Source organism: Lepus europaeus, chromosome Y, assembly GCF_033115175.1.
Source record: "Lepus europaeus isolate LE1 chromosome Y, mLepTim1.pri, whole genome shotgun sequence".
Taxonomy (NCBI): Eukaryota; Metazoa; Chordata; class Mammalia; order Lagomorpha; family Leporidae; genus Lepus; species Lepus europaeus.
Genome location: NC_084851.1, coordinates 14,275,096 through 14,289,973, shown reverse-complemented (window position 1 = coordinate 14,289,973; position 14,878 = coordinate 14,275,096). Strand labels below are relative to the sequence as shown.

General features: G+C 42.9%; 1 protein-coding gene across 1 annotated transcript; it reads right to left on the bottom strand.

The window, feature by feature from the left end:
• Nucleotides 1-12,522: 12,522 nt before the first annotated feature.
• On the bottom strand, nt 12,523-13,077 carry LOC133754104 (jun dimerization protein 2-like). The gene is made up of 2 exons (XM_062184684.1): nt 12,925-13,077; nt 12,523-12,792 (listed from the first exon to the last, which is right to left on the bottom strand). Exons 1-2 carry the CDS (start codon nt 13,075-13,077, stop codon nt 12,523-12,525), a joined length of 423 nt encoding a protein of 140 aa, XP_062040668.1.
• Between the last annotated feature and the right edge of the window lie 1,801 nt (nt 13,078-14,878).

The window sequence follows — 14,878 nt, the reverse complement described above, 5'->3', positions numbered from 1 at the left end:
ACAACTTGAAGAATACTAGAGAATGGGGATGGCACTCTGGTGTAGTAGCCAAACTTCTGCCTGATGTGCCAGCATTTCATATGGGCACTGATTCATGTCCCAGCTGCTCCTCTCCTGATCCAGCTCTGTGCTTATGGCCTAGGAAAGCAGTGGAAGATGGCCCAAGTATTTGGATCACTGCAACTGTGTGGGAGACCTGGAAGAATCTCTTGGCCCCTGGCTTCTGATCGGCCCAGCTCTGGCCATTGCAGCCATTTGGGGGCATGAACAAGAGGATAGAAGACCTTTGTCTCTATCTCTCCCTGTCCCTTTAAATCTGCCCCTCAAATGAAGAAATAAATTTTAAAAAATTCTAGAGATGGAGACTGCTAAATCACTCTCCACTTAGAGCACTAGAGAAACAAATTGTCCCCAAGTAGTTGGTGGCCTAGCTGACAGGTGAAGCTATGCTAGAAGTGAGAATGAGCCAGCTCAGCCCCAGGAAGACAGTCTCTTTCTTCCACAGCTGACTAATCAGTGAGGAATTAAAAAAGAGAAATTTTTTTGACAGGCAGAGTGGATGGTGAGAGAGAGAGAGACAGAGAGAAAGGTCTTCCTTTTTGCCACTGGTTCACACTCCAATGGCCACTGCGGCTGGTGCACTGTTGCCGGCACATCGTGCTGGTCTGAAGCCAGGATCCAGGTGCTTCTCCTGGTCTCCCATGTGGGTGCAGGGCCCAAGGACTTGGGCCATCCTCCACTGCACTCCCGGGCCATAGCAGAGAGCTGGCCTAGAAGAGGGGTTTCCGGGAAAGAATTTGGCACCCTGACTAGGACTAGAACCCAGTGTGCCAGCGCCGTAAGGCAGATGATTAGCCTATTAAGCCACGGCACCGGCCAAAGAAAGAGAATTTGCAATTATAAAAGGTTGGGGGATAGCAGGAACTATAATGGAAAACAAACTAAAATTATTCTCATTATTTATGTCATTTTGTAATCATTTATTCATTAAAAATATTTTCATATTATCAAGTATAATGGTATATAGGTATGCTGATTATTATGAATTTTTAAGAAATCCTTGCTTAAGATGATATTCACTCCAAAGACTGAAGAACATTTAGTCAGTGTTTTATATAATGTTGCAATAAATGCAATTTTTTTTTTTGACAGGCAGAGTGGACAGTGAGAGAGAGACAGAGAGAAAGGTCTTCATTTTGCCATTGGTTCACCCTCCAATGGCCGCCGCGGTAGCGCGATGCGGCTGGCGCACTGCGCTGTTCCAATGGCAGGAGCCAGGTGCTTCTCCTGGTCTCCCATGGGGTGCAGAGCCCAAGCACTTGGGCCATCCTCCACTGCACTCCCTGGCCACAGCAGAGAGCTGTCCTGGAAGAGGGGCAACCGGGACAGGATCGGTGCCCCGACCGGGACCAGAACCTGGTGTGCCGGCGCCGCAAGGCAGAGGATTAGCCTGTTGAGCCACGGCGCCGGCCAATAAATGCAATTTAAATACTGTGTGCCCCTCATAGTCATAAAACTCAAACTTCCAGCATAAATCCCAACATGTATATTTATATTGTGCTATATACAGAATTACCAATTTCTCTAGTGCATATCTGCATTTAAAATAACTTTCTAGGAATACCTCTTTATAGGTCTTCATGTTTTAGAAAATAAAGTAAATGTCTTGGAAACTTTTGCAGTAGTTATTCCTGTGAACAATCGTCAATTATAAATTATTCATATTATTATGATTAACTATTTTTTAAAATATTTATTTATTTACTTGAAAGTCAGAGTTACAAAGAGGAGAAGCAGAGAAAGAATGAGAGGTCTTCCATCCATCGGTTCACTCCCCAATTAGCCACAATGGCTGTACTTGCGCCAATCCTAAGCCAGGAGCCAGGAGACTTCTCCAGGTCTCCAACATGGGTACAGGGGCCCAAGAACATGGGCCATCCTCCACTGCTTTCCCAGGCCTTGGCATAGAGCTGGATTGGAAGTGGAGCAGCCGAGAGTCTGACCAGTGCCCATATAGGATGCCGGAACCACAGGTGGTGGCCCCATGATTAACTACTTTATTTTTTTTATTTAGTAGATATAAATTTCCAAAGTACACTTTATGCATTACAATGGCTTCCAGCCCCCATAACTTCCCTCCCACTTGCACCCCTCCCATCTCCCGCTCCCTCTCCCATTCCATTCACATCAATATTCATTTTTTTTGACATGTAGAGTGGACAGTGAGAGACAGACAGAGGGAAATGTGTTCCTTTGCCATTGGTTTACCCCACCAATGGCCACTGCAGCTGGCGCACTGCAGCTGCCACACCGTGCTGATCCGAAGGCAGAAGCCAGGTACTTATCCTGGTCTCCCATGGGGTGCAGGGCCCAAGCACTTGGGCCATCCTCCACTACACTTCCCTGGCCACAACAGAGAGCTGGCATGTAAGAGGGACAATCGGGACAGAATCTAGTGCCCTGACCGGGACTAGAACCAAGTGTGCCCATGCCACAAGGCAGAGGATTAGCCTATTGATCCGCGGCGTCGGCCAAGATTCATTTTCAATTATCTTTATAAGCAGAAGATCAATTTAGTATATATTCAATAAAGATTTCATCAGTTTTCACCCACACAGAAACATAAAGTGTAAAATACTGTTTCAGTACTAGTTATAGCATTACTTCACATTGGACAGCACATTAAGTACAGATCCCACATGAGAGTAAGTACACAGTGACTCCTGTTGTTGACGTAACAATTTGACATTCTTGTTTATGGCGTCAGTAATCTCCCTAGGCTCTAGTCATGAGTTGCAAAGGATATGGAAGCCTTTTTTTAACTTTTTTTTAACTTTTATTTAATGAATATAAATTTCCAGTGTACAGCTTATGGATTACAATGGATTCCCCCTCCCATAACTTCCCTCCCACCTGCAACCCTCCCCTCTCCCACTCCCTCTCCCCTTCCATTTGCATCAAGATTCATTTTCAATTCTCTTTATATACAGAAGATCAATTTAGTATAAAGATATCAACAGTTTGCACCCACATAGAAACACAAGTGAAACATACTGTTTGAGTACTAGTTATAGCATTAAATCAAAATGTACAGCACATTAAGGACAGAGATACCAAATGAGGAGCAAGTGCACAGTGGCTCCTGTTGTTGACCCAACAAATTGACACTCTAGTTTATGGTGCCAGTAACCACCCTAGGCTGTCGTTGTGAGTTGCCAAGGCTATGGAAGCCTTCCAAGTTTCACATGGGGTATATCCTAAGGGAGGTGTGAACCTCCTAGGGGAAGGCACTCTATTGACTTTCATTACTTGGCTGGCCTGGGAGGAGAGCTGGCCAGGTAAAGGCAGGTGGCATCTCTAACAAGAAATTTACAGTTCTGCCTGCAATGTTGCTGACCCTACTTGACCATCCCCTCAGCTGCAGTGGTCACTTTGGAAGTTGGGCTGAGTGAAGGGCTTTTCAGCTTAGAGCCAATAAGATCTGTGGCTCTGACCTGGGCATCCTTCGATTCCAGGGCAGGTCCATTTCCAGTGATCCAACTCTTGGCAGAGCTGCCAGGGCTCTTCACAAGCTGACTTCTGCTGAAGCCCAGGCTTACCACATTGAAAGCCGCTGCAGTGGACTGGCCTGTTGGGTTCCTTGAGGGCAGATCACTGTACAGATCAGCCATGAATAGGCCTTCCACCCATTGCTTCTGATGCTTAGCTTTCTTTTCGTCCTGATTTGTGTTAAAGCAGACCAGAGGATGCAAGTAAAGGGAGTGCCCAAGTCCCATCTCTAATGTTCAGTGGCCTGAACTACAAGTCTATAGTCACAGGCATGTTCTGTAGTAGTTTTTCTAAGGTAGACAATGCCCATGAGGAAAATTATATTCTCACTTTAAAACTTTCTTTCCCTTTGGTCTGAAAGGGAGGTTTTTTTCTACTGACTGTATACTTCGCTGATGGCGAAGTGAATCTAGCTATGAGATTATTATTTAAGTTCTTATTTTGGCTATGCTATTACAGAAAAATGTTAGCCATCTCTTTTATAAGGTCTAAAGATTAAATTGTGTGTCCTACGGATTCCTTTATAATAGAATTAGTTTCCTACCTTGAAGAGAATAGAGAAATGAAAGAACAAGTTGGGCTTAGAATAGAGAAATGAGGGAGCAAGTCCTAGATCGCTTGCTGACAATAGCAATATCACATGAATACTTAGCAAACAGTTTCAACCATTAGATAACAACTTAAGAAAACATTTACCAGAAGGTCCAATGCCTTCTACAAATTTTAAGAATCATGTATTTGGAAACACCTCTTAAATGTCTAACATGGTGTAGTTTGTTTAGCCAGTAAACTTAAGCACAACCATCTAAAATGTTTTTAGTTTCTTTCTACCAACACTTTTAAAACATATGATACACAGATTCAGGTCACACGAATTAAAATGTATCTTTGATTGATTTTAGCAGCTTAAATTTATGGAAATCTTATCTATAAGCCATTTAAAATAAAACTCTTGATAAAATTTCCCCATGTGGACATACAATTTGTACACACATATAATATAGCACAATAGACCAATATAGCAATTTTAATAATAGCTTTTAAAATCTTTAACTCTTTTTAAAGATTTCCAATTGATTTGAATTGCTTTTTGTTTTTAGTAACCTCAGTTAACAATATTTCTCTCAATTGGTACTGTTGATACATTATTGGCTTCATCTGTTTACAGAGCCATCCCAAAGTACTGACTACAATAAAAGTGGCTGGAAAAAGTCCATAGGAACCTATAGGAGGACAGCTAAACACAGAACCAACAATGCTTTAGTTTTATGAGCAGCACATCATATATAACTATGGATGACAAAAGACTTTAAGTCGCCATGTTTAAAATTATAAACTCATCAACCAACAAGAAGCACTTGCTTACTTCACAGTATTTTTGAAAGCACCTGTAGGATTTTACAAGTATTTAACCCTTTAGGCCTCTGGGGCTTTCTCATTAAGATAACTATCATGTCTAGTAACACAAGATCATTAGACTTTTTAATTCTCAAACATTTGTATTAATAGCATTTTCCATTATAGAAACTTAAAGTCTGGTACCACATCACATCTTGACAGTCCTTCTAATATAATCCAAATAGACTGATTAGTTGGTGTCTCTATAAGATGAGAGACATAGATGTTTGATTTTTTCAATTGGGCCCAAACTGGAAAAAGCAAAGTCCAGGATTTACTGGAAATTTTAGAGACCAGATTGTTTGGAACTTTGATTTTTTGAATGCCTGTCAAGAATGCCAAGAAGGCTCACAATCCAAAATATCTGGTTGAAATAAGATTCCTTAAAATCATGACATAACATAGACTAAATTTGATCATTGTTACAAGGTGATTATTCAAATCTTTGAAAATAAGCACATATTTACATAACCCATAGCTCTTAATAAAATTTCAGCTGTTTTTGAACAATTAGAATTTAACAGACATCAAGAGAACATAATAGATTACTTTAACACATTGCTTTAACAGAGCATCAGAGTTTAATTCTATGTCAAAGAGAAATTGAGCTTCCTGTGATCTTTTGCTGTGAGGTTTCCTTCCTTTACCTTCTTTCATATTGGTGACCATGTTTCTGTGTTTCTGTGGGTAACACATCTTTAAGCATCTTTTGCAGGGCAGGATGAGTGGCAACAAATTCTTTCAGTTTCTGTTTGCTATGAAAAGTCTTAATTTCACCTTCATTCACAAATGAGAGCTTTGCAGGATATAATATTCTGGGCTGGCAGTTTTTCTCTCTTAGTACCTGGGCTATGTCTCGCCATTCCCTTCTAGCTTGTAGGGTTTCTGATGAGAAGTCTGCTGTGAGTCTAATTGGAGATCATCTAAGAGTAATCTGGCATTTCTCTCTTGCACATTTTAGGATCTTTTCTTTGTGTTTCACTGTGGTGAGTTTGATTACAACATGTTGTGGTGAGGATCTCTTTTGGTCATGTTTATTAGGGGTTCTATGAGCTTCCTGTACTAAGATGCCTCTGTCCTTCTCCAAACCTGGGAAATTTTCTGCTAGTATCTCACTGAAAATGCCTTCTAATCCTTTCTCCCTCTCCATGCCTTCAGGAACTCCCAGAGCCCGAATGTTAGGTTTTTTAATAGTATCCTGTAGATTCCCGACAATATTTTTTAGATTTCTAATTTCTTCTTCTTTTCTTTGGTTTGCCTGTTTCCTTTCCTGTTCTCTGTCTTCTAAGTCTGATATTCTCTCTTCTGCTTCACCCATTCTGTTTTTAAGGCTCTCTAATGTGTTTGTCATTTGATCTATTGAATTCTTCATTTCATTATGATTTCTCGTCACTATCACAGTTTCTTGTTCCACTAGTTGTTTCATTTCACTTTGATTCCTCCTTAATATTTCATTTTCATGAGAGAGATTTTCTATCTTGTCCATTAAGGATTTCTGTAGTTCAAGAATTTGTTTTTGAGAACTTCTTAATGTTCTTATCAATTTTTTGAGATCCGCTTCTTGCATTTCTTCGATCTCATCATCTTCATAATCTTGAATTGGGGTGTCTTTTTCATTTGGGGGCGTCATATTGTCTTCCTTGTTCTTGTTAGCTTGGTTTTTGCGTTTGTTGTTTGGCACGTTGGAGATATTTGGTTTCTTCACTGCGGTGTTTTTTCTTGTTACACTATGGCTCTATATTAAGTGGACTGTCTGCTTTCAGTGGAGCCTTAGAGGCTTGAGATGAGTGTGGCCTGAGAGCTGTGTTTGGTTCCTCAGGGTTGAGGGTGTGTCAAAGATGACACTCCCAACTTAGGTGTGGTAAATCTCTTTCTTTTTTTGATTCAAAACGGAAGTAATTCTGCACAGCTGAACATAATTGGAGGTAGTTAGCAGGCAAATGATATACCCACAGGAGCCAGAGATTGGAAGCTCTTTCCCAAGGACCACACAGGGAATCTCTGCTGCCCTCAGTGTGGGCTCCAATTCTCCTGCAGTCTCCCACTGGGTTGCCAAGTTAGATCCTAATCTCCTGTTATTTCACCCCTCCCCCCAAAGTCAGGTGTTCTGCTAGGCTCAGGGCCTGTGCAGACCTGAGGTTACCCTGCTTATGATGTATGTCCAAAATGGCGCCTGCTCTGTCTTACTCGCCTTTGCGAGGTGAGTGGAGAGAGAGAAACTTGTGTCCATATCGGTCAATTGTTTTATTTTTTTCCTCTCTCTCTTCTAGTTAGCCTGGTGAATTTTTCCCCACAGAGTTTCAAGCCTCGTTCCCTCTAGCCTCCTCTTTCCGCTTGCCCGCTGGTGTCTCGGGCTATTGAGGTTCGGCTCACCTCACGTTCCAGCGCTGGTGTGTTGAGTCTGCCACTGGTGTCCCAAACTTGGGCTCCCATGCTCTCCATGCAGCTACACTGCGAATCACTAGTTCCGGAAAAGTTTCCTCTGCTGTTTCATCCCATACTCTTCCTTGACACTGCAGTATCTTCACTTTTATTAACTGTCTCTCCCCTGGACTAATAGTGTGCTCCCTGCCTATTCCGCCATCTTGCCGCTCTCCAATATGGAAGCCTTTTGAGTTCATCGACTTCGATCTTATTCTGAGAGGGTCATAGTCAAAGTGTAAGTTCTCTCCTCCCTTCAGAGAAAGATACCTCCTTCTTTGATAGCCCCGTTCTTTCCACTGTGATCTCACTTGCTGAGATCTTTCATTTAGGTCTTCTTCATTTTTTTTTCTTTTCAATGGTGTCTTGGCTTTCCATGCCTACAAAACTCTCATGGGCTCTTCAGCCAGATCCAAATGCCTTAAGGGCTGATTCTCAGACCAGAGTGCTATTTACCAACATCTGTCATTCTGAGTCTGCTGTGTACCCCGCTTCCCATGTTGGATCCTTCTCTCCCTTTTTGATTCTAACAGTTAGTATTAGCAGACACTAGTCTTGTTTGCATGATGCCTTTGACTCTTAGACCTATCAGAGCCATCAACTGTGAACCAAACTTGATCACTTGGACTAGTGAGATGGCATTGTTACATGCCACCTTGATGGGATTGTATTGGAATCCCCTGGCACATTTCTAACTCCTTTATATTTATTTTTTTAATTTATTAGACAGGTAGAGTTACAGACAGTGTGTGTCTGTGTGTGTGTGTGTGTGAGAGAGAGAGAGAGAGAGGGAGAAAGGTTTTCCTTCCATTTGTTCTCTCCCAAAATGTCCTCTACAGTTGGCACTGCACTGATTTGAAGCCAGGAGCCAGGTGCTTCTTCCTGGTCTCCCATTCAGTTGTAGGGACCCAAGCACTTGGGCCATCCTGCACTGCTCTCCTGGGCCACAGCAGGGAGCTAGCCTGGAAGAGGAGCAACTGGGAACAGAACCCAGTGCCCATATGGTATGCCAGAGCCACAGGTGGAGGATTCGCCATGTGAGCCATGGCACCAGTCCCAACTACTTTATATTTTAAAAATTTGATACCATTTATGTTATTTCAGATAATATTAGTATTTAAAATGTATTTTTTGGCAGGGAGCCTTGAAGTATCCCTTTTCCTAGAATGCCACTGTTTCAAAGTACATTGAAAACATTTTAACTACATTTTTTCATGAACTCCTGTAATGGGGAGGGTTTTCTTTCTTTTTTTTTTCTTAAGAAAACTTTCATTTAATAAATATAAATTTTGAAAGTACAACTTTTGCATTATAGCCGTTTCATCCCAAACCACCCTTCTATCCAAAAACCATACCATCTCCTACTCCTACTCCCTCTCTCATCCCATTCTTCTTTAAGATTCACTTATAGGTCAGCGCTGTGGCTCATCAGGCTAATCCTCCACCTTGCAGTGCTGGCACACCAGGTTCTAGTCCTGGTCAGGGTGCCAGATTCTGTCCCAGTTGCCCCCCTTCCAGGACAGCTCTCTGCTATGGCCCAGGAGTGCAGTGGAGGATGGCCCAAGTGCTTGGGCCCTGCACCCCATGGGAGACCAGGAGAAGCACCTGGCTCCTGGCTTCAGATCAGTGCAGTGGACCAGGCACGGTGGCCATTGGAGAGTGAACCAATGGCAAAGACCTTTCCCTCTGTCTCTCTCTCACTGTCCACTCTGTCAAAAAATAAAAGATTCACTTATAATTATCTTTATATACAGAAGATCAACTTAGTATATACTATGATATCAACAGATTGCACATGTTCAGACACACAAGGTGTAGAGTACTGTTTGAATGCTAGTTTTACCATTAATATGCATAGCACAACACATTAAGGACACAGATCCTACACTGGGAGTAAGTACACAGTGAGTCACTCAGGTTATTAATTTAACAATTGGCACTCTTATTTATGATGTCAGTAATCACCCAAGGCTCTTGTCATGAGCTGCCAAGGCTATGGAAATCTCTTGAGTTCAAAAACTCTGACCTTATTTAGATAAGGCCAAAATAAAAGTGGAAGTCCTCTTCTCCCTTTGGAGAAAGGTACTTCCTTCTGTGATGGCCCATTGTTTCTGCTCAGAACTCACCCAGTGAGATATTTCATTTAGGTCATTTTTTTACCACAGTATCTTGGCTTTCCATGTCTGAGATACTCTCATGGGATTTATAGCCAGATCCGAATGCCTTTAGGGCTGATTCTAAGGCCAGTGTGCTGTTTAGGGCATGTGACATTCTATGAGTCTGCTATGTATCCTACTTCCCATTTTGGGTGGTTCTCTCCTTTTTAATTCTATCAAGTATCATTAGCAGACACTGGTTTTTATTTATGTGACCCATTGATACTTAATCCTAACTTTATGTTCAATTATGAACTTAAACTGATCACTTTAACTAGTAAGATGGCATTGGTACATGCAAACTTAATGGGATTTGTTGTCCCATGGCATGTTTCTAGCTCTACCATTAGGGGTAAATCTGAGTGAGAATGTGCCAAACTGTACATCACCTCCCTCTCTTATTCCTACTCTTATTTTTAACAGGGATCAATTTTCAGTTAACTTTAAACACCTAACAATAACCATTGTCAATTAAAGAGTTCAACCAATGGGATTAAGTAGAAAAAGAAAATACAGTTATCACAAGGGCTGATCAAGTCATTATTGCTCATAGTATCAGTTTTACTTCTACAGGTTTCCTTTAGATGCTCAGTTACTTGTCACAGATCAGGGAGAACATATGATATTTGCCCCTTTGGGACTGGATTATTTCACTCAGCATGATGTTTTCCAGATTGCTCCATTTTGTTGCAAGTGAACAGATTTCATTTTTTTTTACTGCTGAGTAGTATTCTATAGAGTGCATATCCCATAACTTTTTATCCAGTCTTCTGTTGATGGGCATTTAGGTTTTTTCCCTGTCTTAGCTATTGTGAATTGAGTTGCAATAAACATTGAGATGCAGATAGCTTTTATTTGCCAATTTAATTTCCCTTGGGTAAATTCCAAGGAGTGGGATGGCTGGGTCATGTGGTCGGGCTATATTCAGGTTTCTAAGGAATCTCCAAACTGTCATTCTTAGTGGCTTTACCAGTTTACATTCCCACCAATAGTGGATTAGTGTGCCTTTTTCCTCCCATCCTCACCAGCATCTGCTGTTAGTTGATTTCTGTATGTAAGCCATTCTAACTGGGGTGAAGTGAAACCTCATTATGGTTTTAATTTGCATTTCCCTGATGGCTAGTGATCCTGAACATTTTTCCATGTGGCTATTGGCTGTTTGGATTTCCTCTTTTGAAAAATGTCAATTTAGGTCTTGGCCCATCTCTTGAGTGGGTTGTTTGTTTTGTTGTTGTGGAGTTTCTTGATCTCTTTGTAGATTCTAGTTATTAATCCTTTATTGTTTGCATAATTTGCAAATATTTTCACATTATGTCAGTTTCCTCATCACTTTCCTTACTGTTTCTTTTACAGTACAGAAACTTCTCATTTTGATGTAATCCCAATTGTTAATTTTGGCTTTGATTGCCTGTGCCTCTGGGGTCTTTTACAAGAATACTTTGCCTGTGCCTATTTCTTGCAGGGTTTCTCTAATGTTCCATAATGATTTGATGGTGTCGGGTTGTAGATTTAGATCTTTACCCATGTTGAGTAGATTTTTGTGTAAGGTGCAAGGTAGGGGTCTTGATTCATACTTCTGCATGTGGAAATCCAGTTTTCCCAGTACCACTTGTTGAATAGACTGTTCTTGCTCCAGGAATTGGTTTTAGATCCTTGATCAAATATAAGTTGGCTGTAGATGTTTGGATTGATTTCTGATGTTTCTATTCTGTTCCATCGGTCTATCCATCTGTTTCTGTACCAGTACCACACTGTTTTGATTACAATTGCCTGTAGTATGTTCTCAAATCTGTTATTGTGATGCCTCTGTCTTTGTTTTTGTTGAACAAGATTGCTTTAGCTATTGGAGGTCTCCTGTTCCTCCATATGAATTTCAGGACCATATTTTTCCTATCTGAGAAGAATGTCTTTGGTATTTTGATTGGTAATACATTTAATGTATAAATTGCTTTTGGGAGAATGGACATTTTGATGATATTGATTCTTCCAATCTATGAGAATGGAAGATTTTTCCATTTTTTGGTATCCTCTTATATTTCTTTAAGGATTTTTAATTCTTATCACAGAGATATTTGACATCCTTTGTTAAGTATATTGCAGGGTATTCAATATTTTTTATTGCTATTGTTAATGCAATTGATCTTGGAAGTTCTGTTTCTTCCCTGGCATTGTCTGTGTATACAAAGGCTGCTGATTTTTGTTCATTGATTTTATGTTCTGCTACTTTCAATAGTTTCTTAGTGGAGTTCTTTGGATCCCCTAAATAAAGAATCATATCATCTGCAAAGAGGATAGTTTTACTTCTTCCTTCCCAATTTGTATCCCTTTAATTTCTTTTTTTTAAACTTTTATTTTGTAAGACCCCCGAAAGGTATCTCACACGTCTACCGACCCCAGAAACATGAATTCCAGTCCAATCGCTGCAAGTGCATGAGGAAGTTTATTACATCTGCGCAGATGGGCCAACTCTAAGCACAACAACACCCTCTGGTGGAGTGCGAGAAGAGAGGCCCCGATCATCAACCGCTCAGAGTATTTAAGGATTAAAACCACAACATTAGCATATCTCCATAGCATTACAGAAAGTCACAAGATAAACCGCAGCATGACAAATACATCACAAGGTAAAGGGTTTTTCCAGGGTGAGGGGACAAAAAACCTTGAGCAAGCATAAACACGGGGTCATCATGACCAAAAACTCAACATAGCTCCTAAAATAATTGTCACATGCTCAATTATCTCATAAAAGCATTAGCACAATCATCACATGTTACAAGGTCAGCTAAAGTCTAGTTATCTTAAACAAAATGCATTTTGCAAGCCAAAGCATTTTGTACAAAAGCAGAATAATATGCAGTTAGCTCACAAGCAAGTCCAATTTAACCCCATCCTGCCTCAATTTCACATTCCCCCCTTTTCTTTTTGGTCAAATTTTAATCTTAAAATTTAAGTGAAATCATGGGGATGAGTTATACCATTTGCACCACAGCCATTAATATTAGGTCCAAGGGGCAGGGACGCTGTCGGTGCGGACAATGCAGGTGGGGCGGCGCCGGTTCAGTACGAGAATCAGCTGCTGCCACTCCTGCTCCAGCTCCCTGACATGCATCTTTAGTACCGCGTTTCTGAACTCCAGCCGCTCAAACTCCCGCTGCAGGATTTCCGTGCGCTCCTTCCTCCGGGCCCACACTGCCTTGTTCTGTTCCAAGCGCCTTTTCCTCCGCTCCTCCTGTTCGTCGAGCTCACTTTCTACAGGTTGGGGCCTCTTGTCCAGGTTTACCTCGTTAGCGTTGCCGTTGGCGGGGGCGTCTTTCCTATCCTCCGCCTCCTTTACCACTTCTTTCTGTCTTAAGTTCTTGGTGGTGACCTCGGTGCTGGTGTCCACGGCTGCGTCAGGCATGCCCAGCTTTATCTCCAGCAAGGGCACGATTATGGTCCCAATGCATTTCAGCTCCTTCACGATCAGAGCCGAGCCGGGCCGTCCGGTCAGGGGGTCTTGCCCTGGCAGAGAGCCCGTGGTCACAAAAGAGTCGGGAATCTGCCCATGCATCATAGCAGGCCGGCCGGGCACAGGGTCTGAAACGAGTGTGGGAGCACGAAACTTTTTCTCTATCCTGCAACAAAGGAGGGGAGCCGGGTACGAATGCTAAACAGTCTTAAAAAGTCCCACCCCGAGAGGATTCCAAGAGCCACTCCACTCAAGATGAGACTCTTAAAAGACCGTCCAGGTGAAACTTTGGCATTGTAAAGTCAAAATCCGAGTTTAAGCTGATAGGCGGCAGCCGGCCGCCTCCCCATGCGCCCACCAAATCCGCTGCCAGACACAGGTTTACGAACACATCTCTGTGCCTTGCAGCCGATTTTATGAGCACAAAAGCAAATCTACAGGGTAGGGGAAGCATGTTCCGCGGGATAGAAAAATTACAAAAAGGCATCAGAATTTAAAAACAGAAAATACAACAGAGACAAAAACAGAAAACACATCCCTTGACTCAAATACCTTTTGTGACTTTCACACACCCTCTTCGACCTACTGTAAACATTTTATCATTTTCATATCAGTCTAGAGTAAACTAGCCATTCGGATAAAGTCATCCTCACAAACCATGTCCTTTTCTTATGTAAAAAGCTCTTTCTTTTTCTTTTTTCCTTTAGCCCTTCTTACCAACAATACTCTTTTCTTTTATGTCCCTAATGTTTAGTAACCAATGACATTAAATTTATAACAGCTTTCAAAAACCTGTGCAGGATATTTAGCTCCTGCGTAAGCTGCTCCACACGCCTGCGCAGCTGCTCATTCTCAGCCATGCACTGCTGTATCTCCAGGATGCGCCACTTGGTCTTGCGCACGGCGATATTGTTGCGCTCCCGCCGCAGCCGGTACTCCAGGCTGTCGTTCACTGCCTTCTTGCCCTCCTGTGAGGGGTCAGCCGAGGAGGGCGCCTCGTGGGGGCTGCTGGGGGGCACGGTGGTGGCCAAGGGGGCCTCGGGGACGCACTGGGGCTGGCCCGGTGCCGTCAGGGTTGGGGGCAGGTGTTCGGGGGGCACAGTGGTGGCCAAGGGGGCCTCGGGGACGCACTGGGGCTGGCCCGGTGCCGTCAGGGTTGGGGGCAGGTGCACGGTCGTCTGCCCGCAGTGTGCCACCTGGTACTGCAGGGGATTGTAACTGCCCCAGTTGCCACCTCGGCTGCCCTCTGGCCCCCGGGGCTTCTCCTTCACAGCCACAATCCTAGGGTTGTAGCTCCCTGGGCTGCTGTCAGGTGCCGACTCCATGGCAGAAAGGTCGGAGAGCAAAGCCGGGGACTGTTCCTCCTGGAAGCCCTCGAAGCCCTGGGAGGCAAACATTTAAGCAAAGCCTGGCGGGGTAGGGAAGTTGCAAAAGAATTAATACTTGGCCCCAACCAATCTACCGCGAGTGTGGGTTTCCATACGCAGTTCATATACAGAAGCTTGAATGCAGCGCAAGTCAGCACTGCCCAGTTTGTTATAGTGCTGTGCCTATCGCTGCATTCACGCCTCCGCATCCAGCCCAGACCAGATCAATTGGGAAACCAAATATAGTCCAACACCCGTGATATTAGGAACTCTCAAATAAAAGCCATCAGCAACATCTCGACCCAGTCCCTAGTGCCAGCTCTCCGTTATGGTTAAAGCTTCCCCTAGCTGAATAAAGCTTTCTTTAGCTAAACCCCCTGCACCCTGGCCACCTCTAGCTTGCCCGGGAGACAAAGCTGGGTCCATTATCTGACCCCAGTACCTTTGGTTGTCCAAATCGGGGAAACATTGGCGCTTCGTCGGAAAAGCCTTTGTCTGTCCCCATGGGTAGTGGCGAAAGCGTACCTGCTGTTCTTGTG